General features: G+C 34.7%; 2 protein-coding genes across 2 annotated transcripts; one reads left to right on the forward strand and one right to left on the reverse strand.

The window, feature by feature from the left end:
* Positions 1-1,796: 1,796 nt before the first annotated feature.
* LOC121254404 (tRNA(adenine(34)) deaminase, chloroplastic-like) lies at positions 1,797-8,934 on the reverse strand. The gene is given in 5 exon segments (XM_041154427.1): positions 1,797-2,055; positions 2,058-2,155; positions 2,422-2,549; positions 4,903-4,990; positions 5,072-8,934. Coding segments are annotated over 5 exon segments (4,086 nt in total). The 5' UTR covers positions 8,674-8,934; the 3' UTR covers positions 1,797-1,885.
* Positions 8,935-17,968: 9,034 nt separating this feature from the next.
* On the forward strand, positions 17,969-26,876 carry LOC121254405 (putative phospholipid-transporting ATPase 9). The gene is made up of 11 exons (XM_041154428.1): positions 17,969-19,580; positions 20,271-21,616; positions 22,244-22,354; positions 22,426-22,702; positions 22,865-22,953; positions 23,051-23,159; positions 24,066-24,275; positions 24,414-24,539; positions 24,646-24,744; positions 24,880-25,071; positions 25,750-26,876. The coding sequence occupies exons 1-11, from the start codon at positions 19,185-19,187 to the stop codon at positions 26,350-26,352; spliced, it is 3,558 nt and encodes a 1,185-aa protein (XP_041010362.1). The 5' UTR covers positions 17,969-19,184; the 3' UTR covers positions 26,353-26,876.
* Positions 26,877-27,343: the final 467 nt, after the last annotated feature.

The raw sequence follows: 27,343 nt of genomic DNA on the forward strand, positions 1-27,343 counted from the left end.
AACGCTGATGGGCTTGACTTGTTCTGCTTCGCCACCTCTACGCCTCCTCGGTCTTGCTCCACCACCACAACCACTATCCTCTTCGTTCTGGTCGATAGGTCATCTCTCCTTATCCTCAAAAGAGAGAGAAATATCGTTTTTATCATTGATTTCTTCATCCACCTTTATTAGGGCTCGTTTAGGGAGTGATATGAGATAAGAATTTTATGAATAGTAGTGAGATAGTTTGAGTTTAGTATTTTTTAGATTTTAGAAAAAGTTGAATAAAAAATATTATAAAATTAAAATATTGGAATATAATTTTATAATATAATTTTTGTTTGGAGATTTGAAAATGTTGAATTATTTTTTATTTTTTGTGTGAAATTTTAGGAAAATTGTAATGATTAATTTGAAAATATTTATATTTGAATTATGTTTGGAAATTGGATGAAATGATATGAGAATTTTGAGATAAAATCATTTTAAATAAATCGTTATTTAAGTGGTTGATATATAAAATCACTTAAAATGTGGTGTGATTAAGGATAATAAAATTTAAGACGAAGAGTAATATTAATAACAAAAAAAAACATTATCATTTCATCATATCTTGATAAATAAATAAAAATAAGAAATAAATCTTTAATCATTTGATGTGGAAAGGAAGATGACGTATATCATTTTTCTAATCTTACAGGGCCTTTCTCACCTTAGCTCGTGAAGGGAGGCTTGAAGCTGAGCTTAGTGATCCAGCTTCAGCCTCACTATATTGCAAAAGCCTGGTTTTAATCTACAAAATAACCATCGCCTATTGAAACGTTTTAATCAATCTTTTCTATCATAGTTACTGATATTATTTCTCTGTCATCAGTATGATTACTGGGGCTGTGTAGGCATTGGCCAGCCCCCCACATTTGCTAGGTGCCCGACCGAGGACCGATTACAAGAACACTCCTTTCAGGCCTGTATATTTTTTCTATGATGTATAGATTTTTTCTTTTCGAGTAATGCTACTCATCATCTCAATTTTTATTATTTTATGATGTGATATTAGATAATTAGAAACTATTTATTATATATCACTTGTAAATCTATCATTTAATACCACATCATAGAATGATGAGAGAATAATAAATAGAGTTTTTCTTTTCATATTAGAACATGAAAACCTCATTTATCATGGTGCTTTTGACAAAAGCAAAGGATATGAAGGGGAGTGAATTAAGTAGATAGCATGGATTTAGCATTGGCAAGCGCTAAAGAACTCTTCACCAAACTTATTTTAACATGTATATGTCACCGTATCGATCCCAACATTTGATCTAAACGCCGGTGACCAGTCCACTTCTAGTAATTGGATGAAAGCAAGTCTCTAGATTCTTAGAACTCCTTTTTCCCCCAATTTCTTCTAATCACCCAGAAATGATATGCAAGCCGAAAAACTCATCTTTGCTGCAAGTAAACAGTCATTTTCCGTTTCATGCAAACTTCCAAACAAGGAAAAAACAGAAGAACAAACGCTTGGACGTTCGAAATTGTAAATGTCATAAATTGGTCCCCAGCCCCCCAAGTTAACCTGCTTGATCTTCAGTTTCCAATCAAGAAAAACAGAAGGTGATCTAGCAACTCTTGCACTGCCACTGTGCTAGCCAATTATGTGCAAAAGGAGCCCACAAAATAAATTCTAGTGCACCACGATGTCATTTCCTTCTTCTTCTATCAGAGTCGCCTCGAGTCTGCATTCTAGTTCTAAATTCCCAATCCATCCAACATCAGATAATAAATTTTGCAGTCAAGGAGTCATCAAACCACAATGATACCAACTTTCTTTGATTTTTACGGACAGACATCTTTCTCAACAAAATTTTTACCGCTTGAAGAAATACGGGGTTCAGTACCATCCTTACAAACAGAAAACATGGAAGATATCGTGCATCTTTGTAAGGAGTTTTGATGGATGGTGAGAACCAGAAAGTTGTGCAGATGGGGGAGGGGGCTCTTCTTTCTTTCCTTTCTTCCTTCTCAGCTGGAAGAATTGCTGCATTACATCTGCACACTCCAATGCCAACACCCCCGCCGGATGGTCATTTTTGGGTGGAATGGGTGGACTGGAGCAGCTGGCTTATCTGACAATTCCGAGCCATTTCCACCTTCACCTCCATCAGGAAAAAGTCTGCAAAAAATAAATTAAATGTCAAAACTTACAGGACATTTTTGTTTTTCTTCCTCACAGTTGTTGATTATAGTTATTCATCCATCTCCTCTATGTTCAATAAAAAAATGTCCATTAACCCGTAGAAAATAATAAAATAACAGGCTTACCAATCCATTAGAAGATTCAGCATAAGTTTTACTTCAAAATCCAAATGCTGACTGGTTTAACCATCACTTTAATGACCAAAGGAGAAAAGAAGCAGAAACAGCATTTAAGTTTCATACCTAATCCAGCTGCCATCAGCTCCAAGAAGCTTATTGGGAGCTCCCCATACAAGAGTGTTGACTCTTGCTTGAAGTATTGCTCCAGCACACATGGGACATGGTTCAAGAGTTACATAAAGAGTCGTCTCCTGAGGATGGACGAGATTATTAAGCTGAAGCAAGGTTCAATCAAATAGCTTGACGGGGAAAACAAAAATCCTATAACTAAAACTTCATAATAGATTGTTTTCTATAGAGACTAGATTCTACAGAGGCCATGGTTCTTGTTAACTTTGTAACCAGAATGGCGGATAACAGTTAAATAACCAAAGCATCAGATAGTGATACATATCATGACCAGTAAAGACAGCTTTTTTCTTATTTTATTTTAATTTATTTTGCTTTTATTATTTTAGTTTAGTTTTTGGGTGCTGAAAAGCAAGTAGAGTCTTCATGATGGTAATTATCAGCCACACTCCACGTTCAATGAATTATCATATCTGAAACACATTGCTTGTTGACACACTTTTCAGTTTGAGGTTATTGGATGAACCACAGAATGCAAATTGACTCTGGAATCAAACGTGACACATTCTTAAAACTTCAGATGGGGTAGTTATAAGCAAAGAATCGTTATCGGAAGTTAACTACTGAATGAGAGCGTGACTTTCTTCTCGTATTCCAAAATATGACTGATGGTAAAGCCAAGAGGCCAGTTCAAATCTTTTTTTCTTATAAGTGTGTTCAAATCTATAATTTATGGGGGGGAAAAACATATGCACTTAACCCTTAGGGGTTGGCTCAAGTGGTAAAGGCATTGGGCTTGGGGGTATGTTTCCCCCAAGTCTAAGGTTCAAATCTCCTTGGGTGCAAACAATCTCTAGGGACCCTCGAACTAGGGGATTTTCCCCTTGGATTATGTTAAATACTCAACCATTGATCCAAATGTCCTAGGACTGTTGGATACTAGTTTGGTTAAACCTTTAACCCTCAGGATCATAACATTTCACCACGCTTCCGAATCCAACATCCACGGCGGCTCACTCTATCGACACTAACCCGATGGTAACACTTTTCCTTTTGACAGCTTCACTCATTTATCAGTATTCAATCACTTAACACTATGCCCATACATAGTACCAAGGCATTTTAATCCAGCCTATAGATCACCCCTCTGTGACTTGAACTCGTAACATGATCCTTGCTCTGATACCAATTGTTAAATACCCAACCATTGAATCAAAAACCCTAAGAATGTTAGATACTAACTCAGTTAAACCTTTAACCCTCAAGATCATAACAAATTACCCGGGATACACTTGTGGGAAACTCCTTGCCAAGAGCCTATGCACCCTAGGATTAGTCAAGACACTGTTCCCGGACACCTGGTGCCAATAAAAAAAAAAAAAGGTATGCACTTCATGTGAACCACAATGAAGAGCATCATAGAGAACACCATCTTCCAAAAAGAGGAATGAGCACCACTGCTTGATTTTTCTTTGGAAGCACCAAGGTGTATAAGTTGTTACGAAAGTATTGCTCTAAGGGTTAATAATAATAAGGGGGTACTGTCCTCTTCTTTCAAAAAAAGGAATCAACATCATTTATGTCAGCAATATTAGCTTTGCTTATTCAGCTAGTAAGACAGTTGCTCACCAAAAATGATTTCCTTTTTTTTTGATAAATCAGACTTTTTTTATTGGCACTAGGTGTCCGGGACAAAGTACCGACTAATCCTGGAGTTCACAAACCCTCAGTATGGAGTTTCTGTAAGTGCACCTTGGGTAATACAAGGGGAAATTCTCCCAATCCGATGGCCCCAAGAGTATAAATGTGCAATTTCGAACCGAAGACGTCCGGTTTACACGGTTCACCTGCAAGACCACTACGCCACCCCTTGGGGTTTGATAAACCAGACCTAACAACCATGTTTATTTATAATCAATTCTCAGAACTTAAACGTTATTCAAATCCACACTTCAAGCAATTAATGAATCTCATCTCATATTTTACTTATATTCCGCATTCTATATCATTATCAGCATTCAATACATTGACACATTGTGGATGCAATGTTAATGCACGTATTAGCTTCATATATATTTAAAAAAATGTTTTCTTTATTATCATCATTATTTCCAAACAATTATGAGAAAAGTGCAATGCAAAGTGCTTGGTTCTATGTCATGTAGGAAACGCTTGCTTCTATTCTACCATTTTTCTCAAATTGCCCCCTAAGATAGCAGTAGCTTCAATTTCCAACCTAATCAGCAGCATGAAGAAATTATAATATCAGTTTGGTCCTTCAATTTTAAAGAAGCAATTAATCCAAGTGTTTGGTTCAATTCCACATGAGAATAGGATAAAGATGATGATGTAACACACCATTGGTGCAAAGTGCGAGGGGAATCTAAGGCACATTTTCATCTTATCATATAAGTGAAGATGAGATTTAAAATTTTAGGAACAAAAATAGAATCGAGTTCCAACACATGAAATTACCGCAAGCCTCCAAGTGCGTAGCGAGTTTGAAGCCTCCCGTATGCAAATCATTTCTGCATGAGCGGTGGAGTCTCGTAGCTCTTCCACTCTGAAATACATATATACCCATATAAATATCCAAAAGAAAATATCCAACCAAACAATAGAAAAATAAGCTCGTAAAACTTACAGGTTACAACCACGACCAATAATCTTCCCGTGCTGCACAAGTACAGCCCCAACAGGCACCTCCCAAGAAGCAGCAGCCTTCTTAGCTTCCAAAAGTGCCTCCCTCATAAACATTTCATCAATTCTTCGCTGCTCGCTCTCAAGTTTATATGCTTCCTCCCATTCGTCAAATCTATCTCTTGGGATTTGCTCTTTACGCTGAAGTTTTCTTTGTTTCAATTCCCCATCCTTTCTCTTGGTCCCTGAGATTTCAGTCAATCTTGCACTAACAAGTTCCTTCCTCTGGTCCATGGAGGCACTTCCAGATGCAGCAGTTACTCCGGTTTCAGAAAATTCTTCTACAATGGGAGGCCTGCTTATGCCTCTAGAAGACGAAGCTAATGGTAATCCCACTTCTTCAATGCTAGAATGGGTTCCACGAAGACCTTTTGTATCTTCATTGAAACCTAAATTTTCATTTCCAGAGGCCAAGGAAATACCTTTTGACACTGACCCACTTTCTGATACAGTTAAGGAAGACAAATTATCAGCTTCAAGATAACTGAATTTATCCTTTGATCCCATTGTGTCAGAGGCTTCTCCTTGTCGTTCAATAGAAGTTTTCCCACATAGTTTCCGATCAGAAGGCAAGACTTCCGGTGGCATGCTTCTTTTTTCCCTTTTTGTATTCTCATCATTGTTCTCCTCATGCTCATGACCAGAAAACCATGTCTCGCTGCTAGCAGACTTGTTTGATGAACTCCTTCCACCTGACCTTGTGACCAAATTAGCAGATTCAGCATGTGAAACCCACCTTAGTCGAATTACATCAGCTATGATACCCCACAAGGACCTGCCAGTTCTCTTCACAATGACATCCCCAGTAGTTGTAGTTTCCTGTGGTCCTTCTGCCTGGGAAGTTTGCTGAATAGATGAGTCCGTTACATCCCACATTTCATCAGAAGGCCCCTTTGTTCCAGAACCCCCTGATGAACGTCTCAAACCACGCACCTTCAATTGAGAGTCTTCAGAAACAAATTGACTTGAGCTCTCTTGCCTGTACTCACCAGAAGCCAGCTTCATTTCAGAAACTTTCTTCTCCTTCTGGATTTGAGTCGTCAAAACTTCATGCCTTACCTTCTCAACAAACTCATCCACATGGTGCACGGATGATTTCTCTAAACGATCAGCTGAACCCAGAGTATCTTCAGGAGAGATAAAGTTTAAAGGCTCCCCATAAGTCTCAGTACTTCCATCTTTACCATATGATTCATGTTGCAAAGCTGAGACTCTGCCTCCTGAACATGTATAATAGGCACTAGAGCCACTTTCTGAAGTTTCACCTGAAACCTCCTCTAGGGTTGCATTCCCTCTAGTCATCTCAACATGCAGAGAGCTTCTAGATACCAATTGAGATGGTGGAGGAATTAACAGTGCCTCCGAGCTACTCTTATCCTCCTCCACATCAATCTGTTGTACTTGACCCTGGGAAACCAAATTCAAAGCCACTTGGAAACTAGAGGCCTCTCCTGAGGTTTCTTCATGAAAAGTTGGTAATTTAGAAGGTCTTTGACCCTCTCTCATTGATTTAATTTGCTTGACCATTTCATCGGTTTGATCATGTCCTTCTCTTGTTTCCTCGACTGGTTTTGCAAGTGATGTCAGGTTACCCTTTTCAGAAGTTCTTTGATCTGTAATTGTTTCTATATCACTAGCTTGAACCACTGATATACAAGTGACATCTTCAGATCCCTTTTGGGACTGGATTCTCTGAGGATCTTGTTTATCTGTTTTGGGATGTGGCCACTTCACTTCTGGACTTAGAGTGGAAACCAGATCTAAATTCTCTCTCTTGCTCTTCAACCTAGTTTCTGGCTGTGTAATGGAGGCTCTTTCAATATTACCTTCATGGAATTCTGATATTCCAGTGACTTTCTGGGATTTTCTTCCTGAGTCAATCTGTTCACTGGTCCATTCACCTGTTTGGAGGTGTCGCTTCTCTTTCTGCTGAATTGAACTCACAACCAAATTTGAATTTTCTTCTCGGTTATTCATTCTAGTATCAGATTGTCTTGGCCAATCAGAGATCCTCTCAACATCAACATCATCAATTTCTGACATTTCAGTGAGTTGATGGAAGTTTCTTTTTTGAAAGGAAGTTGTCTCTACATCACTGGCAGGGAACTCTGGCAATTCCGTATGTTGCTGGTATTTTCTTCTAGGCTTGTACGCTCCAAAGGCTTGATTCTCTGTTTGACCATATTGCTTTCCTGTTTCCTTGTCCATATTTATCATCAGTTTTAAATTCTCTTCCTCATCCTCAATTTTCTTGTGGGAACTGGATGTCTTTCCATGATTACTTCCATAGACTCTTGACACTGGTGAATGCATTTGTGAGGATTCGTTCTTAGACTCTGTTGCTTCAACTGATATTTCAGTGAGCTTCTTCTCCGACTTTTTCCTCCACTCCCACTCAACACCATTTCTCACAGCAGTATTTCTCTGTTGAGGGATACCACCCTGTGCCTCTGCATCATCTTGATGCATCTTATACTCTATACCCACTTGCATTTCCGCCTCAAATTTATCCTTCCCACTATTTCCTGAGTCCCTATACGCACTTGATGATTCTTCCATGAATCTGCCCTGCTTATCCTGAACTTCCATGTCACTCTCAAAACCTCCCAAAGACGAAAATGAGTAATAAGATGAACTAGAACCTCCTTTTCTTCTTCTACGATTTTCATTTTTGGAAAATGTTCCCCACTCCTCATCCTGCGCACAATCCTCATCCCTCGACTCAATCGGGACCAACTGCAGTTCATGCCTTGAATCACATTCAAGGGAAGACAAGCCAGCATTTTTCTTCCCACTATAACATTCACTACCATACCTCCCCCTCTCTTCCAGCTCCGCTTGCTTAGATGAACTCACATTTCTCTCTCCACAATTAATATTCCCCACCCTAAGCGCGTCCCCTCTCTTCGAGGACCTCACATATCTCTCCCTCCCACCACTCTTCCCTCCCTCCACCACCTCAGCTCTCCTAGATGAGCTGGAATTTCTCTCTCTACCACCAAAACTTGATCTCTTCCCCACTTCCACTCTCTTACAAGAATACCCACTTCTCCCTACATCACCAAAAGATTCCGTACCCACTTCCTCACTCAACAAGCTCAACAATGATTCCACATCGTCGAAATGACCCCGATGATGCATTTCATTTTCCTCCTCAGAAATCATACAACTACATCTTCCATTTATTCTCCTACTACTATTACAGACACTCCTCTTCTTCAAGGCACGAGAACGACCATAACAACGTCGCTCCAAACCATAAACCGGAAGCCCGTAATAGTACCTGTCTCCACCACCCAAGATCAGCCTTCTAGAAAGCGACCATTGAATCAGGGTGGACTGCCTCAGCCCATATAAGAAGCTAGGACTTGTGGGCACCGCATGGGTAGAAAATGCATAACATCGATAACAACCACAACATGATGGTGATCGTGATGGGACTCTATCATACCTCTCATTCGAGAAGTAGGAGTAGTCATTGAAGGAAAAAGGAGTGCCTTTGCTCCGAAGTGGGTATATGGTTGAATTAGTAAAGATGCTGTGCATGTCGAGAGAGAGAGAAGAGAGAGAGAGAGGGGTGCTTACCTTGATGTGAGAAACGGGTTATGGAGGGATTAGAGGATTGTTGGAGCTGAAGCTGAGAGTGACAGACACCATGTAAAGTCTGTTGTGGATCAAATATCACTCGGATTGCTCGACTGGGAAATTCTGTTGAAAATAGAAATTGGAGTCGGACGGAGGATAGATAGAGACTGAGCGAGCGGGTCAGACTCGGTTTGGGCAGCCGAAACTCCGATTTTCTTTTAATTTCTCTTCTCTTCGTTTTTTTTCTGGCCATAAAATAAAAGAAATGATATGGGCTCTTGGAATTGGGCGGCTTAAGTTGGGCTTGAATAGGTTGAATCCTTGAAAGTTCTAATTATGATATCTCGAGCCCAAAAGCGAAATTGGGATATATTGGGCTCTTCTGTTGATAATGTTACAAATCCCTAGATTTGACTGAGCCCAATCAAGCTCACGGCCCACTCGACGAGATTCTCTGTTTTCCTCGATATTCTTTCCACTCCCTCGGTTCAAAAACTTTGGCATTGAGAAGGGAATGGAATCCAGCGACTACTACATATAAAACTGTGGCATCGAAAAGATAAATTATTATAAAAGAGAAATGTTTTGTATAAATTTAAAATATATAAACAGCAATTTTTTTTTGTAAAAAGATGAATTATATAATATTTTATCAAATATTTAATGTTGTTTACAGACTATCTCAAATAACAATAAATTTTATAATTTATTGAAGATCAACCAAGATCATGTTCTCATCTATAATTACTTTTCAATGATTACAAAAACCCATAGAGATTTTTATATCGAAACAATCACGTTTCTTTTTATTTTTTATTAGGTGTGTGGGACATATAATCTTGAGTTCTTCTATTCATTATCTCTACACCACACGCCTATTAAGAAAAAAAATTAAAAAGATAAAAAAAAAAAAAAAAAAAAAAAACAGGTGTGTAGTATAGGAATTATGAGTAGAATTTTTCTATAGCCTTTCTTTATTTTTCTATGGTTTTGTCTATAATTTTCATAATTTGATGTAAGTATGTTATTTAAATAATTTATGATATTTGTGAGCTAGATGTGTGATGCATCATTTATTGTGAAACTCCTTATTTTCTTAAAAATAATATTAAAATATCACTAATTTTTTAAATAAGAGGATTACACAAATTAAGTAAACTCACAAACTGACGTGATTTCATATGATTCATTATATATACTTTATGATAAAAATAATTTTATGATATGAAGTATAACACATCAAATTATGTTATTTTGTGAGTTTACTTTTGTGTAATTTTTTTATGAATAAAGTATTTTTCAACATATATATGTTGAATATGATAATGGATCATAAGGTTCTATTAAAATGAGCATCAGATTTCAAGGAGATAAACATGATGATGATCTACTAATCCACGTCACGTAAGTATATATACTAGTACTACATGATGTGTCATACAATAATTTGTGGCTGGCAATGGATAACCAATCTATTTAGTTGTTCCAGTACTCATGAACATATATATATATATATATATATATATATATATATTAAAAGGCACCATCCAATTTTCCGACCTGCATATATATATATATATATATATATATATGCAGGTCGGAAAATTGGATGGTGCCTTTTAAAACCCTACCAAGAATTAAAATGAAACCCATGCATTGAATTTCTAATTTTCCAAAATGGAAACGGCCTTACTCATCATCATGTGCATGCATGCATGCCCTTTTAAGTTATCTGCTCGTGTTACATATATAATTAAGTTTGGAACATCAAACGACGTTAATGCATGCTTAAACCTAAACCACACCCTACATGTTCTATCTCTTGTAATATTAAATAAACAAATAATTAACAAGTCTTTAGATTAATGGTGGGAGTTGTTGCCTTGTTGGGACACTTCATCAACTATATCTGAAATCTGTGACATGCTCTATCTCTTGTTATTCACTTTGAAATTTTAAATTTTATGATTTTTCAGCATATCAATAACTGATATGTGGAAAAATAAATTTTTTGTAAGTTTTTCTGAAGTACATTTAGTATTTTTTTTTTAATTTTGTTAAATTTTCACACAAAAAATAATAAACAATTCAACTTTTTCAAATTTTAAAACAAAAATAATATTAAAAAAATATATTATTTTATTCAACTTTCATCTCATCTCATTTGTGTAACCAAACTATACTATTTACCCACAAAAGTTTAAAAGATCATTTAACTCTCAAAAAACTATTTTAAACTTATTTTGTTAATAAGTTTCAAATTTTAGCTCAAATCCTTATAAAACAAATTTTAGCTCAAAACCTTATAAAATCATCCAAGCTCATTTGAAGTTTTATGATATAATATTTTTTCAAACTTCAAAATAAAAATAATATTATAAAGTTATATTCAAACAATTTTGTAACTTTGTAATATTTTTATTTAATATTTTTTTCTCACATTTCTCAAAACTCAATAGAATATCTTAACTCAAACTATTTCATTAATATCCACATAATTATAAAATATTTCAAGTGTCCAAACAAGCCTTTAGTTTTGGATCATTATTTTCTTATTGTTCTAATTATTTATTTAATTCAATTACTGTTGTTGCCATTTTTATTTTTTAATTTGATCAGAAGAAAAAAATAATATTCATTGCATCCGGACACGGGAAGTTGAGGAGTGAGTTTTTAGGTCTGTTTGGCATCAGAATTGTTCTAAAGTATTATAAGATATTTTTAGATATTTCATTCTTAAATATTACTCAAATATAAAATATTTTTTAATTTTTAATTTTCAATTTTATCATATAATCATTATAATTTTTCTAAATTTTTAAACAAAATATAAAAAATAATATTATTTTTTCAAATTTCAAAATAAAATTAATATTCAAACAATTTTTTAATATTATAATATTTTTATTTAATTTTTTATCTCTAATTTTTAAAATTTAATAAAATATTTTAATTTAAATAATTTTACTATTATTTACAAATATATTAAGATATTCTAAATATGACCAACCAGTCAAGTTGAACTTAAAAGCTTTTAGGTGCCAGCTTTAATAAAACAATAAAATACAAAAAGATCCATAAAATTTACGTTATTACCTTTTATATATTAAAAAAAAAAAAAAACACTCAGAGCCCCCAAATCTTCTTCTTTTCTAAAAATCTTTTGGTGGCCCCCTGGCCCCTGACCTACATTCGTCACAGATTCCTTGCATCTACAACGTGTTTGAAGGTAATAACACCTTCATTTTCTTTTTTTTCTTTTTTCTTTTTTTTAATTCCCTTCTCTTCAGAATTTCAAATCAATAAACTACACAATCAAGTCGCCAACCAACCCAACCTACCACCATTCGCGTGGCTTACCGGTATTGAATTGCCTGTTGGAGATCAAAGTCTTGGCAGGGAAACGAAGGAGCACTCGGGAATAATTATCATTTATTATTATAACAGTAATAAAAATATTAACAACAATATAAATAAGATAATAATATGCTTATTATCTTTTACAACTCTTTTATTATTTTATAGTATATTTGAAATTTTTATTTTTTTATTATTTTCTTTTAAATATTTTTTTAACATTTTTAATTATTAAAAAAAATTAAAAAAAATATACAATTTTATTAATAGTTATTTTTTTAACTATTAAGTAAAAAAATAAAAAAATAAGTGATAAGAAAGTAGTAAGTCAATTATTATCTATATAAATAATTATATCAGCTTTATAATTCACTATATATTATATAATATATATAATTAAAATTTTAAGGAGAAGATCATTCAATCATTATTGGATAATGATGATGTAAGGGAACATTAATGTATCGACAGCGATCCACGGCTTCCCTACCGTTGTTGTACGGCTTAACTTGAATATTTTAAACGAAAATTCTTTCAAAAAAGAAAAAAAAACGAAAATATTACTTACTTTTTACATTTTTTTTGTTTGGTTTAAATCAAGAGTAGCCAATTCCTAAACATAATGGATAATGTTATATGTAGTTATAGAATGTGTAAATGTCATGCAGTTATTTTAAAAAAAATAATATTTATTATTTTTTTCATGTCCCGTATTTATTCATTTGAAGGTTTGTACAAGTCCATGAGGCGGGTATTGAGTTTAAAATTCAGTATCTCCAAAATCTAGAAAAACTCATTTTTCAAGTTTTTAAAATTCGGGTTCTAAGTTTTAAAAATCTGGATTCTTTTGGGTTAACCCGGGTAGGTACCCGGGCAACATCAGACGACCGGATCACAGCCCGGGTATGACCAGGTACTTGGATCTTAATTGCATTGTGTATTTCTAACGTTGAATGATATACTGTTGTATATATAATAGTCCCTATAATCGTCAATGGGGCCTCATAATGTTATCTTACTTTCTGGCTGATTAATCCAATAAAACAAATTAATGAACATTTCCTTCGCATAACATTATCAAATCCAAGAATCTTCCTAGAAAAATTAAAAAAGAAAAAGAAAAAGAAATCACGAGAGTCCTTAATAATTCACGACGGCAACCCTTGACTAAAATCATCTTGTGTCACTTTTAATAACAGATCAATCTGTCTTTTCTATGATCAGTTTCATATCGTCATTATAATTTTTTTAAATTTTTACATAAAATATAATAAATAATTTAATTTTTTCAAATTTAAAAAAAATAACAATATTAAAAAATTAATATCGTAATAATATTTTATTTAAATCATCTAAAATCATCTCATTTTATTATCCAAACGAACTTTTAATTTGTGTGCTGTCTTTGGCATATCAAAGTTTTGGCAATTTTCTGTGTGGTCTGTTCTCTTTGTCCAATTTGACAAAATGAGACAGTGGAATTGATGCCAAAAATAAGTGTCACTGATCATGAATTTGATCAGCTAACACGCAAGAAAAGGGCATGCGTGCAATAAAGATCGATCATAGCTTGAAGATTCCACCATGCATATAGATAAATTAAACTGTTTTTGATTAGTCAGAGATATTGGTTGGGGGTCTTTCAAAGACCGGACAACCCTCCAATTAAGTTCAGACAATACATCATAGCTGTTAAGAAAATGACCATATAGCTTTTTTATTTTTCGTCATTAATTTTCAGCCTCAATAATACACCAATACTCTTGTAATTTATTGGTCGGATATACATATCTTTTCTATTCTTTGGGAATATGATCTGTTTGGTAGGGTTTTATAAGATTATTGCTTTTAGGGGAAAAAAAAAAAAAAATCTCTTCCGATATTTACTAATTGGAAAATGATAAACACACAATACTTTATACAATAATATTTTAAGAGGAGGAGTATTTTTATAAAATCCCTTGTTTGGTTACGAGGCCTTTGAACAATAAAATGGAGAAGATGTATTAATATTGCTAAATAATTAACAAAAGTGATTGGACAGGTAAAAAAAATGGAGAACAAGATTTAGTTAGGTTTGGATTGACAGATATTTTAACTCATCTTATCTTATCATTATAATTTTTATAAATTTTTATTTAAAATATAATAAATAATTTAATTTTTTTAAATTTTAAAATAATAATATTTTATTTAACTTTTAATTTTCATATCAACTTATCTCATCTCATCTTATTATCCAAATTTATCCGATCCCAATAGAGAATTTATATATTGTTGAAGTGTATCGATTAATCATTAATTAAATTTAATTATTGTCCATGACGTGATGAGAGGTTTATCGTGCTGAAAACGGCACTATTGACTCCAGCTGCAGGCTGAATTACCACCAATAATCTGCATGCACGTCGGATGTATGTATTTTCTGAAAACGTTCTCTCCACGGCCAGTTCGTGCTGCTTAACGTGCTATATATATTGGTCATGATAAAGCTTTTGGTATATAATTTTTTGTTGTTAATGCTGAGTACATTAAATCATTAATTATGTCAGACATTTTTTTTCGATTACTACTAATTTGTTGATGACTTTTCTTATACAAATGTTTGATTCGCCTTAAATCAAAATTATAATTTTTTTAGATAAATATCTGATCTACACATAAATCTTATAAACTATTATATCTTGATGTGCTATGTCAGATTGTATAACTTTTTTTATTATAATGTATATCTAGCTTCTCATATCAAACCACGTTATTATATAAATTTTGCTTCTATAATAATTTTTTTTATAAATTTAATCATCTTCTTTTATTTTTTAATAAAATAAAGTAAATTAACTTGACCTCCAAATAACCTTAGTAATTAAACGAGAAAGGCAATATGCTACGTACAAAGTTACGTGATCCTTATCAAGACTAGGAGTTTGTTGAGTACTGGATTTGCTGAATCTTACAATGAATATGACATTTAACTAAGATACAAAGTATATGAAAGATAAATATTATTAAGATCTGTAATAAACATGAGTCATCTTCCTTTTATTTTTTTGTCTTTCTAAGAAAAATATCATCATTCATTCATCACTAGAAACTTACACCCATTATCGGATATATGCGGGGATATCCCCATATCAACCATTTAGAGCTCCACCAATATATTACTGGACTGATCTTAACTTCACTATTGTTAATACTCTCTACATACAAACGTCCAAGAGACAGTACTCTAATTGAGACTCAACCTCATCCATCATAGAAATTGAAGATTCAATCTCTACGGATAAATTAACCGTTCAAGAGTCAAACAAGAATAAAAAATTATGGATTACAGTTTGGACCAATTTCGGTAGACTTTGGAATCTGTGACACCGTGAAGGCTACAAGCATTTATCTTTTCAACTACAAAAGTCAAATCTGAAAGATCTGATGTTGGCTATTCTGATAATCCTGTGGCTAGAAAAGCTACTGGAAGGAGTGGTGCGTGAGGACCATCCGTGGTATTTTTGCAAAATTGTCACTATCCTTCGATTGATTTGCAACATGCAGAGAGTCTTCTCGTGCTACGCGTGTCTCTCAAGAATTGTTGAAAAATTATAGATATGACTTTTTTCGACCTTAAAAGAAGAAAAATAAACTAAGAAAAGAGAAAATGAGATAGAGAAAGAGGAGCATATCTCCTCTGGTGAAAAATATATCTGGAGGCTTTTTTTTAGTGTGAGAGAGAGGGAGAGAGAGAGGGAAGATCAGTCGAGAGGGTTGAGATAAATTTTACAAAAATAACAAAAAAAAAAAAAAAAAAAAAAAATTCAGAGGTCCTGGAGAGCACATGAGTCATCTCTTGGTGTATCTTATATATGTTATTGTTGTAGCATCCTAAAATTATACCAAACTCGCAATTTTGTACATTTTATAAGAAAATTCATTTAAAGAATATTTGTACAAACAAACAAATAATTTTATGCACGAATGGTTTGACATTTTAAGATTTGGTTTGTTTTTACATCAAAATAAAATTAGATGAGATAAATTGAGATTAAAATTAAAAGTTAAATAAAATATTATTAAAATATATTTTTTTAATATTATTTTCATTTTAACATTTAAAAAATTTAAATTATTTATTTTATTTTATATAAAATTTTTAAGAAAATTATAATAATTAAATAAAATAAGATAAATTGAGGAGAATTATAAAAATAAATAAATAAATAAATAAATAAAAAGCTAAAACTTTGTAGCCAACGTTTTAATTGCATGTTCTCGATCACGAAAAAAATAAGGAACGTAGTATTTGCATGTATAAATATTAAAATAATGGAGTAAAGACGGCTTGTCACGTGCAAGAAAGTATATTCAAAATCGTACAAATGATTTGACCCATAACGTCTTTTCAAACACCAAAAACAAATTTACAATAATTCGGAGAAGTAAATTCCAAATCATGAAAGGAATATCTACATTAAAGTCTTATTATACCTAAATGAAATAATTCTTGTAGCTCAGCAAAATGCTCACCACCTCTCCAAAAACTGATGATACCGTCTTTAATTACAATATCCAAAGTTACTAACGACCATTTTAAATTAAGAAAATTATAAATTTTGGAAATTTATAATTAAAAAAAAAAGCTCCAACAATTAAAAAATTAGGTTAAATACAAAATTAATATATGAATTTTAATAAGATGGTTAATAAGATAAGTGAAGATGGTTTTATGACAATTCAAAAAATATATAAGTGAAGATGCAGGTTACTTTAGTGATAAAGCAATGTTACCTACTGCACTCATATTCGACTTTTATCTCATTTTATAGATTAATATGATACTTTCTATTATTATTATTATATCATCTTTTATTATTTTAAAAAAATAATTTATATATTAATAGATAATATCTAACAGTATGTAAAAATTTCATTATTGATAACACTAAATCATTGCGTGTTGATTATAGTTTGTTTTTTTCGGCCTTGTTTAGATTCAAAGTTGACTTCAACTCATTTCATCTAATTATTATAATTTTTTTAAATTTTCACACAAAATATAATAAATAATTCAATATTTTTAAATTATAAAATAATAATAATAATATTAAAAAAATATTTAACTTAATATTTTATCTCAACCTATCTCATCTCAACTTATTATCTAAAACTCACCTTAATCTACTCGTCGCATCTCATAAGTGATCGATTATCCTTGAATTGTATATAGGTTACTCGATTAGACAAAAAGGGCAAAATCAATACTTGCAAATCTACATCCTTTTTTTCTTTGGTTTAATATATATATATAATATGATAACGTGTCACCAAATGTATGGATGGTTTCGAAAGGTTGAATTGTCTCTCATGATTAAGGTCATTCACTTACCAAATTTGAAACTTCCACCACCTAGTCTCGATCATTGTATACATGACGAGTTAAGATAATATTCGTTTTGGAAAGTCTTCCTGACAATTTAATATGAAAAATATTATTAAAAAATTCTAAATAATAATTAATTAAATAATAACACTCTTCAATATTGTGTTTGAACATGTCAAATATGACATAATTTAAATAATTTTATCGATCAATTATTCAAGTAATTTGTAATTAATATGATTAAAAATATGAAATCCAAAAAGAAAAAAAGGGTTTTTACCTGAATAGCATAACATAAACGCGTCTCTCCATAATAAATTGCACGTGATGACGTGATAAGGAGTGTGGAATTTGCGTGACCGCGGTAGAACCCACCCAATACGCTGCATTGCACGTACATTTGTACAATTTTCCCCGCCAACGACGACGTAATTTCTCCAATACCCATCCTTCACACTCTTTATAACGTCTTTTGAATTTTCCCTTTTTTTTTTGGTATTTTCACGAATTTAATTGATGTCAAATACCTGTATATTGTGATTTTCCAGCTAAAAGTATTTGTCTTTCTGTATTATATAAATTCTTATTGTAATCTTCTATTTCGTTTCTATTTCTGCTCCTTTTCTTTTCTGTTGTTCCATCAAGTCCCTTATGGCGAGAGCAAAGAATTTATTTCCCATCTGTACGAAGAGGAAGTACGACGCTGACCATTTATGAGCTCCCAAGATTTTCCCGCGAAACTGGAATTCTCTTTTGATCAGTTTCCCAGAAACCCATTTTGCCTTCTAGATCTCTAGCGTCGACCACTTTTTTCAATTCTTCATACGTCTCCTATTTTTGTTTTCACATTGGAGGAATTGTATTTTCTGGGGAGTAGTTTCAGTTTGAAAGTGTCGCATTCTCAGTTCAAGCCAAGAGGCCGAATGCGCGTCAAAGAGTCGCCCCTCAGGAAAGTCAAAATACGAGATCCAAAACAAGTCTGCCTTCAAACCTTACCCTTTCCGTTATCCTTCTGAGGAAAGTTCAGATGTAGGAATCTTCGTACATGTCCCTAATCTTCGGATATATTATGTGCTTGTGGTGCGGCCTGTCATATAATTGGTTTATTTACGAGGCTGTATGAGAGATTTTATGCTTCCGGGTGTTGTTGGTTTGGAGCGGAGATTACATTTGGTGTTAAGGATACGTGGAGTCGTACAAGTTACCTGTTTTGTCTGAACCCGTGTGCTCTCTCTTCCATTAGAGACTCTCCTTTGTATTCCTTCCATTTTGCTTGTTCTCTCAAAATATTTATTTTCTTTTTTCTGGTGTGTTTTTCGGTCATATTTCTTTTCTAGTACTTGTCGTCGGGGTTCTGGCGTGGAACTTTTTCTGTGTTCTGTTTTTTGTAGACTGATATTGCTTCTTTTTCTTTTTTTTTTTCCCTTTCTGGGCTTTTTCGTTAAAAAATTGCGTCTTTTCGGGAGGATTGTAGTAATTTTTTTTTTTCCTATGGGTTAAGTAAAGAAGCTGTATTTTCCATAGAGGAAATACTCTTCTAGGAGAGAATTTGGGTCTTCTGACATATTTGGGGGGTGGTGTTGGTATTTGTTACGATACTCGAAGTCGAAGAAGCTGAATTTAGCAGTGAGGGAATTTGGTTTAAAAGGAGAAAATTGTTATACTTGCTCGTGGGCTCTGTGTTTCTCTGACATTGGTGTGGGAGCTGGCGAGAGCTTGCACTTCTAGTTGTAGAGGAATAAAGATGAGAGGGGGTAAAAGGAGAAAGCTGAATTTCAGCAAACTCTACTCATTCAGATGTGGGAAGGCATCTTTGAAGGATGATGACCATTCGCAGATCGGGGGTCCCGGGTTTTCCAGGGTCGTTTATTGCAACGAACCGGACAGCTTTGAGGCCGGGATTCGAAAGTATGTTGGCAATTATGTTAGGACTACAAAGTATACCGTTGCCACTTTCTTGCCTAAGTCTTTGTTTGAGCAGTTTAGGAGGGTAGCTAACTTTTACTTCTTGGTTACTGGCATTTTGGCCTTCACCCCGCTCGCGCCTTATACAGCCGTTAGTGCTATCCTCCCTCTAATTGTCGTTATTGGAGCAACGATGGTGAAAGAGGGTATTGAAGACTGGCGGCGCAAGAAGCAGGTACCATTTTTGGCTCATCAAGTTTGTTTCTGTTGATTGATCTTCATATTGTGTTCAATTGCTTCAGGAGATTTTCTTTCTCATTAAATTATATATGAAAATTTTCTTTGAAAACTGCGTATCGAGGAGTGCCCCGAGGCTGCGAGGGTATCAACGACTTTGATGAAAGTTTTCGTGATAGTTACTATAAGGACTTGTAAGGAAAAGTATAGATCTTTAGGAAATGCTTGCTACTTTTATCATTACGATTGAGGCAAAGAACAGATTTTTTAATCTTCTTTACAATACACCTTCGAGAGTATATGGGTAACTTCAAGTCGTTTTTCTAGATTCATGGCGCATACGTTGCGTTAGTTAGGTGATGTGTAATTTGAAGAAGTATTAGTATCACATGATTTGAGGAGGACGCTAATATTCTCTCCTTCTTTGTTTATTTTTACTACCACAGCTCGAAACTTGAATGACTTGAAAAAGGGTAAAAAAAAGAGTTGGATAAGAAGAAAGAAAGCAAGTTATGTTTCTCTGTTATTTGGAATCGCAAGATTATTGTGGATTCTTCTTCGATCTGCGTAGTACTAAATATTGAACCACTATGTTATCTTGTCTTTGGTCACGGACCAAAATTCTGACAATGCGTACATTGTTCATTCTTTCTGGCAAGCTGTTAATCCAGGATATATAATTTTGCAGGATATTGAGGTGAACAATAGAAAGGTTAAAGTGTATCAACGTGATGGAATTTTTGATTATACTGAATGGAAGAACCTGAGAGTGGGAGATATAGTAAAGGTGGAGAAGGATGAATTCTTCCCGGCAGATCTCATCTTGCTTTCTTCCAGTTATGATGATGCAATCTGCTATGTTGAGACCATGAACCTTGATGGGGAGACAAATTTAAAACTAAAGCAAGCATTGGAGGTTACTTCATTCTTACACGAGGACTCCAATTTCTTTGGTTTTAAGGCTCTTGTTAAATGCGAAGATCCCAATGCAAATTTGTACTCTTTTATTGGAAGTATGGAGTTTGAAGAGCAACAATATCCTCTCTCTCCCCAGCAACTTCTTCTTAGAGACTCTAAACTCCGAAATACGGACTACATATATGGTGCTGTTGTCTTCACTGGTTATGACACAAAGGTTATTCAAAATTCTACCGACCCCCCTTCAAAGAGAAGCAAAATTGAGAAGAAGATGGACAGAATTATCTACTTCTTGTTTTGTGTTCTATTTCTGATGGCATTCGTTGGATCTATTCTTTTTGGCATTGCAACTGAAGATGACTTGGAAAATGGGAGGTCAAAAAGGTGGTATCTTAGGCCAGATGATTCTACAGTTTTCTTTGATCCCAAAAAAGCACCACTTGCGGCATTTTTTCACTTTCTGACAGCCCTGATGTTATATGGTTACTTTATTCCAATCTCCCTATACGTGTCAATAGAAATTGTGAAAGTTCTTCAGACCATCTTCATCAATCAAGATATTCACATGTACTACGAAGAAGCTGACAAACCAGCACATGCCCGTACCTCAAATTTGAATGAGGAACTTGGCCAAGTTGATACAATACTGTCTGATAAGACCGGGACTTTGACGTGCAATTCAATGGAATTCATCAAGTGTTCTGTGGCTGGGACAGCTTATGGTCGTGGTGTTACAGAGGTTGAAAGGGCTATGGATGGAAGAGATGGCTCACCTTTGGTTAATGAAAAAGCAAATGAACACATAAAGGACTCTACTGATTCAAAGTCACCCGTAAAAGGCTTTAACTTTAAAGATGAAAGAATCATGAATGGAAACTGGGTCAATGAGCCTCATGCAGAAGTCATTCAGAAATTTTTTCGGTTGTTGGCAATCTGTCATACTGCCATACCTGAAGTCGATGAAGAGACAGGGAAGGTTTCATATGAAGCTGAATCTCCGGATGAAGCAGCATTTGTGATTGCAGCAAGAGAACTTGGTTTTGAATTCTACAAGAGGACCCAGACAAGCATATCACTGCATGAGTTAGATCCTGTGTCTGGCAACAGAGTTGAAAGGTCAGTATTTTTTCATTGCATGCCATATAAAATGAGAGGCTAGAATATTTGATGCTATTTCCATGCATATGGATCCATCTGAATACCCTGTTCAGAGGGCCCATTTGTGATTTTGCACCTACTTGCCACTGAGCATATCCATTTTTTCACTACAGTACCCAATGGAGAATAGATTGAGAGAGCAATGGCTGCTCATCTGACAGAGCTTCCTCTATGCTTGTTTCTTGTGATTGCTTCCTCAAATGATTTGAACGCGAAAAGCATTTTGTTAAAAAACTTCAAACCATTTAATTGCTCTAAGAACGAAAATAAAATTGCTTTTGCATTAGTTCAATCTGTATTTATACCTTTTTCCCTCAATGTTTCTACCTTCTGAAGTTCCTTGGGTCCTATGAAATGGTTTCCTTCAACCAATTTTGCTCATAATGTGCTGCCCTACATTCTGGTGTTGTGATTGTGATGTTCATCTCATTGTGGATGTAAATGCTAGAAAATGGAGTCAAATACTCCCTCCAGCCACTCTTTCTGTGGCTGCACAAACATGTGCATGTGGGGCTACTTTCTTTAGTTTTGCCAATTCTTAAATTATAAAGGACCATATCTTCAATGAATAATTTCCTTTTGCAGGTCATATAAACTTCTGAATGTTTTAGAATTTAACAGCTCAAGGAAGCGGATGTCTGTGATAATAAGAAACAAGGAAGGAAAAATATTAATACTTTGTAAAGGTGCTGACAGGTATGTGACCATCCTGAAACACCGTATGTGTCATTATATCCTTTTATCTCCCTAACTCATTTCTCATGCAGTGTCATGTTTGGAAGGCTTGCCAAGAATGGTAGGGAGTTTGAAGAGGAGACCAGGGAGCATGTTAACAAGTATGCTGATGCTGGTCTGAGGACTTTGCTACTTGCCTATCGTGAAGTTGGTGAAGAAGAATACAAGGAGTTCAATGAGAAATTCACTGAGGCAAAAAACTCTGTTAGTGCAGATCGGGAAACGCTGATTGATGAAGTAGCAGAGAATATTGAGAGGGATCTAACTCTTCTTGGTGCAACTGCTGTCGAGGACAAACTCCAAAATGGGGTGGGTTGAAAGCACTAATTTCTAATGAAAGTACCCCTTTTATTTTTTTTTATAAGTAAAATAAAATTTTATTGAAACAAGTAAACAGGTGTTCCCAAGTACCCCTTTTCTTTTATAGAGTGTGAGATTTGAACATGATGTTTCTTCTGTTGTGCTCATCAGGTTCCTAATTGCATCGACAAGCTTGCCCAAGCAGGAATTAAAATTTGGGTTTTGACTGGAGACAAGATGGAGACTGCCATCAATATTGGGTATGGTTTCTGCTTTTGATTATAATATTGACTTTGAGGTGAGGCCTACTTCTCATACTATTTTTGGAGACATTGACTTAAAAGATACAAATTGCAGTTTTGCTTGTAGTCTGCTTAGACAAGGAATGAAGCAGATTATAATCAACTTGGAGAGTCCCCAAATTCAAGCATTGGAAAAGGCAGGAGATAAGGCTGCCATTTCTAAGGTAAATTCGTATTTCAGCCCTTGGTTCTCTTTTAGTCTCCTTTAAGTTAGTTTACTTTTCAAGGATGGAACATAGTTTTTTGTCAGTAAGTGATCTTGAATGATACAGGAGGCTTATGAGATACCATGAGCTTAATGTGACTCTGGCTGACCAAGTTCTGATGTGTTTTTTACAAGGAAATGCCAGACTTTGTCGACCTAAAAGATTTTTTACTTCACTTTGAAGCCAACTGGATGTGAAGTGTATATTAGCCTATTGTAACACGGTGCTTGAACACATATCATGTTTTTCCTTTTCTCCCTTTTAGCCTATAGCATATATTTTCAAAGGCTGGCTACAGTCAATACATCAACAAGAATGCTCTCTTTTGCATTTTCTCCATTTTTAACCTTTATTTGGTAGTGCCTGATGCATTTATTTTGTTGGGTCACCACTTTTATATTTTGGGCTGGTATTGCATTGCATTATTCTTGGTTTTTTTTGCTCCATTGAGTTTCTCTTTTCCTCCCATTTCTGCATCTCCTCATGCATAAGCAATAAATGGAGACAGTGCTGATTTGGCATTCTGTGTGGAAGTAGAAAGATTGATGTCTGAATCCCTATAGTTTATGATTGGACCTGTGTTATATGAAAACTCAAGTCTGCAAAAAGAGGTACGAAAAAGGTAATCTAGCAGATAAGGAATACAAAAGAATGTGAGTATGGACAGAAAAACCTTGTTGCTTGGCTTAATACTTTTGAACTGAGGTGTATATACTTTTGTGCTTAACACGAGGTCAACGAATTTGGTGCAAAGCTTTAAGGCTTCAGTTATTAATTCTGTCATGCTTGGCAGAACTTGAGTTATGATATCTATAGATCAATGTGCATTAAATATTAATAAGATAGATCTGGTTCATTCTTTAGGCATCGAAGGAAAGTGTCCTCAGTCAGATTACTGAAGGGAAGGCTCAACTTACTTCATCAAGTGGGGGATCTGACGCATTTGCTTTAATAATCGATGGGAAATCTCTTGCTTATGCTTTAGAGGATAATATGAACAAAATGTTTCTAGATCTTGCAATTCGTTGTGCATCTGTTATATGCTGCCGCTCATCACCCAAGCAGAAGGCACTGGTGGGTTTATATTTTTTCAGTGACTAAAATTTCTACAAGAACTTTTCTTGATCATCTTTTGTTGTTTTATTTTTTTATTTTTGTTTTTTACTACATAAATAGCATTTAGGAGTAACTTGTATTTCCTGATGAAAAAAGGTTACAAGGCTGGTTAAATCTGGAACGGGCAGAACAACTTTAGCAATTGGTGATGGTGCCAATGATGTGGGAATGCTTCAAGAAGCAGATATAGGGGTTGGAATCAGTGGTGTTGAAGGAATGCAGGTGCTCAAGAGATTGTTGTGCATTTTTTATTTTGAATCGGGTGGGAAACCTTTAGGTTTTATTGTTTTTTCTCATTCCTTGTAATCTTTTTTGTGTTTCAATTCAGGCAGTCATGTCAAGTGATGTTGCGATTGCTCAGTTTCGCTATCTGGAACGTTTGCTACTTGTGCATGGACATTGGTGTTACAGAAGGATCTCGTCAATGGTAATCCATTCTTATATTTGGATTTTGGCAAACTTGAGATTTCAAAATCTGGAAGAAGTGCCTTTTCTAAATTTTATCACATGTTTAAACCTCCATGTGGCAATCTATTTACTTTCTTCATTCTTCAATTGGCAGATATGTTACTTCTTCTACAAAAATGTTACATTTGGTTTCACCCTATTCTTATATGAGGCGTATGCATCATTCTCTGGGCAACCAGCATACAATGATTGGTTTTTGTCGCTCTATAATGTGTTCTTCTCGTCAATTCCAGTGGTTGCTATGGGCATTTTTGATCAGGATGTTTCTTCTAGGTATTGTCTCAAGGTATGTTAACGGTCAAGTATATGGATTCACTTATGTCCATTATAATGGTCAATGACAATATATCTCATGTGACCCATATATACATGATTAATGTGTGTGTGGGAAGTACCATAATCCATTTGGTGGTTTTTTATTTTTCTGGTGGGGGTATGCCGAAAGGAACTTGTAACATTTCGTTTTTGTGATAAGGATTAGAACGTTAGAGATTTATCATTTTTCCCCCTTAGCCGCTAATTCCTCTTAAGACCCTCAGGATGGTGTGAAATATGTTTTCCGAGTATAGCGGCTTCAAGTTTTGTTCTTACATTGAGATCACTTGAAAAACCCCCTACCAATGCCATTATCCAAACAGGCCATTGGTGCTTTAAGAGCTATAAGTAATTTCAAGTGGCATGTAATTCTCTATGCCCATTTTATGGGACAATTAGATTTTACTTGGTGGAAAACTGAAGACTAAAAGTATTACCAGAATTCACATGGTAGAGATGCCGCTAGTGTTGTTGCATTATAATGTCTCAGAAGTAAAACCAGTGTAAATTGTTAAAATAGGAGGTGCCACTAGTGTTGAACAGCAAAACCGCCCTTAGTTATCTCTGTAGCAACATTTACCTAGCGTTGAATTATTACATTTTTGGTTTGTATGCCTTTGTGGTGAATATGCCTTCTTTTCCTTGGCAGTTTCCTTTGTTATACCAAGAAGGGGTGCTGAATGTCCTTTTCAGCTGGCGTCGAATACTCGGCTGGATGTTAAATGGGTTTTGCAGTGCCTTAATCATTTTCTTCTTCTGCACAAAAGCACTGGAGCTCCAGGCTTTCAATAATGATGGACAAACTGCTGGGAGGGATATTTTAGGGGGTACAATGTATACATGCATTGTTTGGGTCGTAAACTTGCAGATTGCACTTGCCATTAGTTACTTCACCTTGGTGCAACATGTTGTCATCTGGGGTTCAGTTGCTATCTGGTACCTTTTCCTCTTGGCATATGGAGCCATGTCTCCTACAACTTCAACCACTGCTTACAAACTCTTAATTGAAGACCTTGCCCCAGCCACCTCTTTTTGGCTTGTCACTCTCGTTGTGGTGATCTCAACCCTAATACCATACTTTTCGTACTCGGCAATTCAGATGCACTTCTTTCCAATGTACCATGAAATGATTCAGTGGATAAGGCATAATGGCCAATCAAAAGATCCTGAGTATTGTGATCTGATGCGGCAGAATTCGTTGCGGCCAACAACTGTAGGCTTCACGGCGCGCATAGCAGCAAGGACTAAATAACCACCACAGGTGATATTTGTGAATTTGTTCCGGCATTGTTAGCTGTCAAAGAATGCAGGTCATAAATATCTTGCTGAAACTTTGAAATTTGCCTTCTGCGTGCAACTCCACTTGACATGAGCTATTTATTAGCTTACTAGCACTTCGATTTAAGGTACGCCGCAGAGATCACAGCTGCAAGATGACCATGTACAGAAGAAAGAAGCATTACTCATCTGTAACGTATCTTGTATGGATAAAATGGCCCCAAATATTGTCAAAAAGTTTATACTCCTGGCCACCTGAGGTTACATCTGTTGCTTATACCATGCATTTTTGTATATAATTGTTGTGAGTAAATGTCATACAGAACGGAGCAAATTCAATGTAGGGTTGGATAGTGTTGCTCCTTGTTATATAAAAAGAAAAAAGCACGCTCGACGTTTTTCCTGCAATACTATTTTTTTTAAGTTCTAAGAACATGTACTTCTGCTTCTGGAATCTGGTTTGTGCCATACGTAAATGTAGATACATTCCTTGATTCATGTTGCTTTCTGTTTCGAGAGTCCTTACTGCTCTGTAACTGAGGAACTTCCTTGAAATCCATGGGACAAATCGATAGCATTACAGTGAAAGACCTCTGCGCTGTGCTTGCACCATATTTAGGCTTTGAGAACTGTCCGTTTTGTTGCACCCTTCAATTGTCACCATATCTAGAAGATGTAGACCCAAATTAATTATTAACATATGATATTTATCCAATTAATAACTCAAATTTGCACGAACTCCTACTGCTTTATCTAGTCAACTAAGACTGCGTTTGGATGTTGAATTGAGTTGAGTTGAGTTGAGTTGAGATGATAAAATATTGTTAAAATATTATTTTTTAATATTATTATTATTTTGAGATTTGAAAAAGTTAAATTATTTATTATATTTTGTATTAAAATTTTAAAAAATTATAATGATAAGTTGAGATGAATTTAGGAACCAAACTAAGTAAGTTATCATG

Source organism: Juglans microcarpa x Juglans regia, chromosome 3D (genome assembly GCF_004785595.1).
Source record: "Juglans microcarpa x Juglans regia isolate MS1-56 chromosome 3D, Jm3101_v1.0, whole genome shotgun sequence".
Taxonomy (NCBI): domain Eukaryota; kingdom Viridiplantae; phylum Streptophyta; class Magnoliopsida; order Fagales; family Juglandaceae; genus Juglans; species Juglans microcarpa x Juglans regia.

What these genes read in the sequence shown, in the direction of transcription:
- LOC121254405 (XM_041154428.1), top strand. Translation starts at nt 19,185, where the DNA reads ATGAGAGGGGGTAAAAGGAGAAAGCTGAATTTCAGCAAACTCTACTCA. An exon ending in AGGACAAACTCCAAAATGGG is followed by an intron (nt 22,703 to 22,864) that starts GTGGGTTGAAAG and finishes TGTGCTCATCAG; the next exon opens with GTTCCTAATTGCATCGACAA. An exon ending in GAGACTGCCATCAATATTGG is followed by an intron (nt 22,954 to 23,050) that starts GTATGGTTTCTG and finishes TACAAATTGCAG; the next exon opens with TTTTGCTTGTAGTCTGCTTA.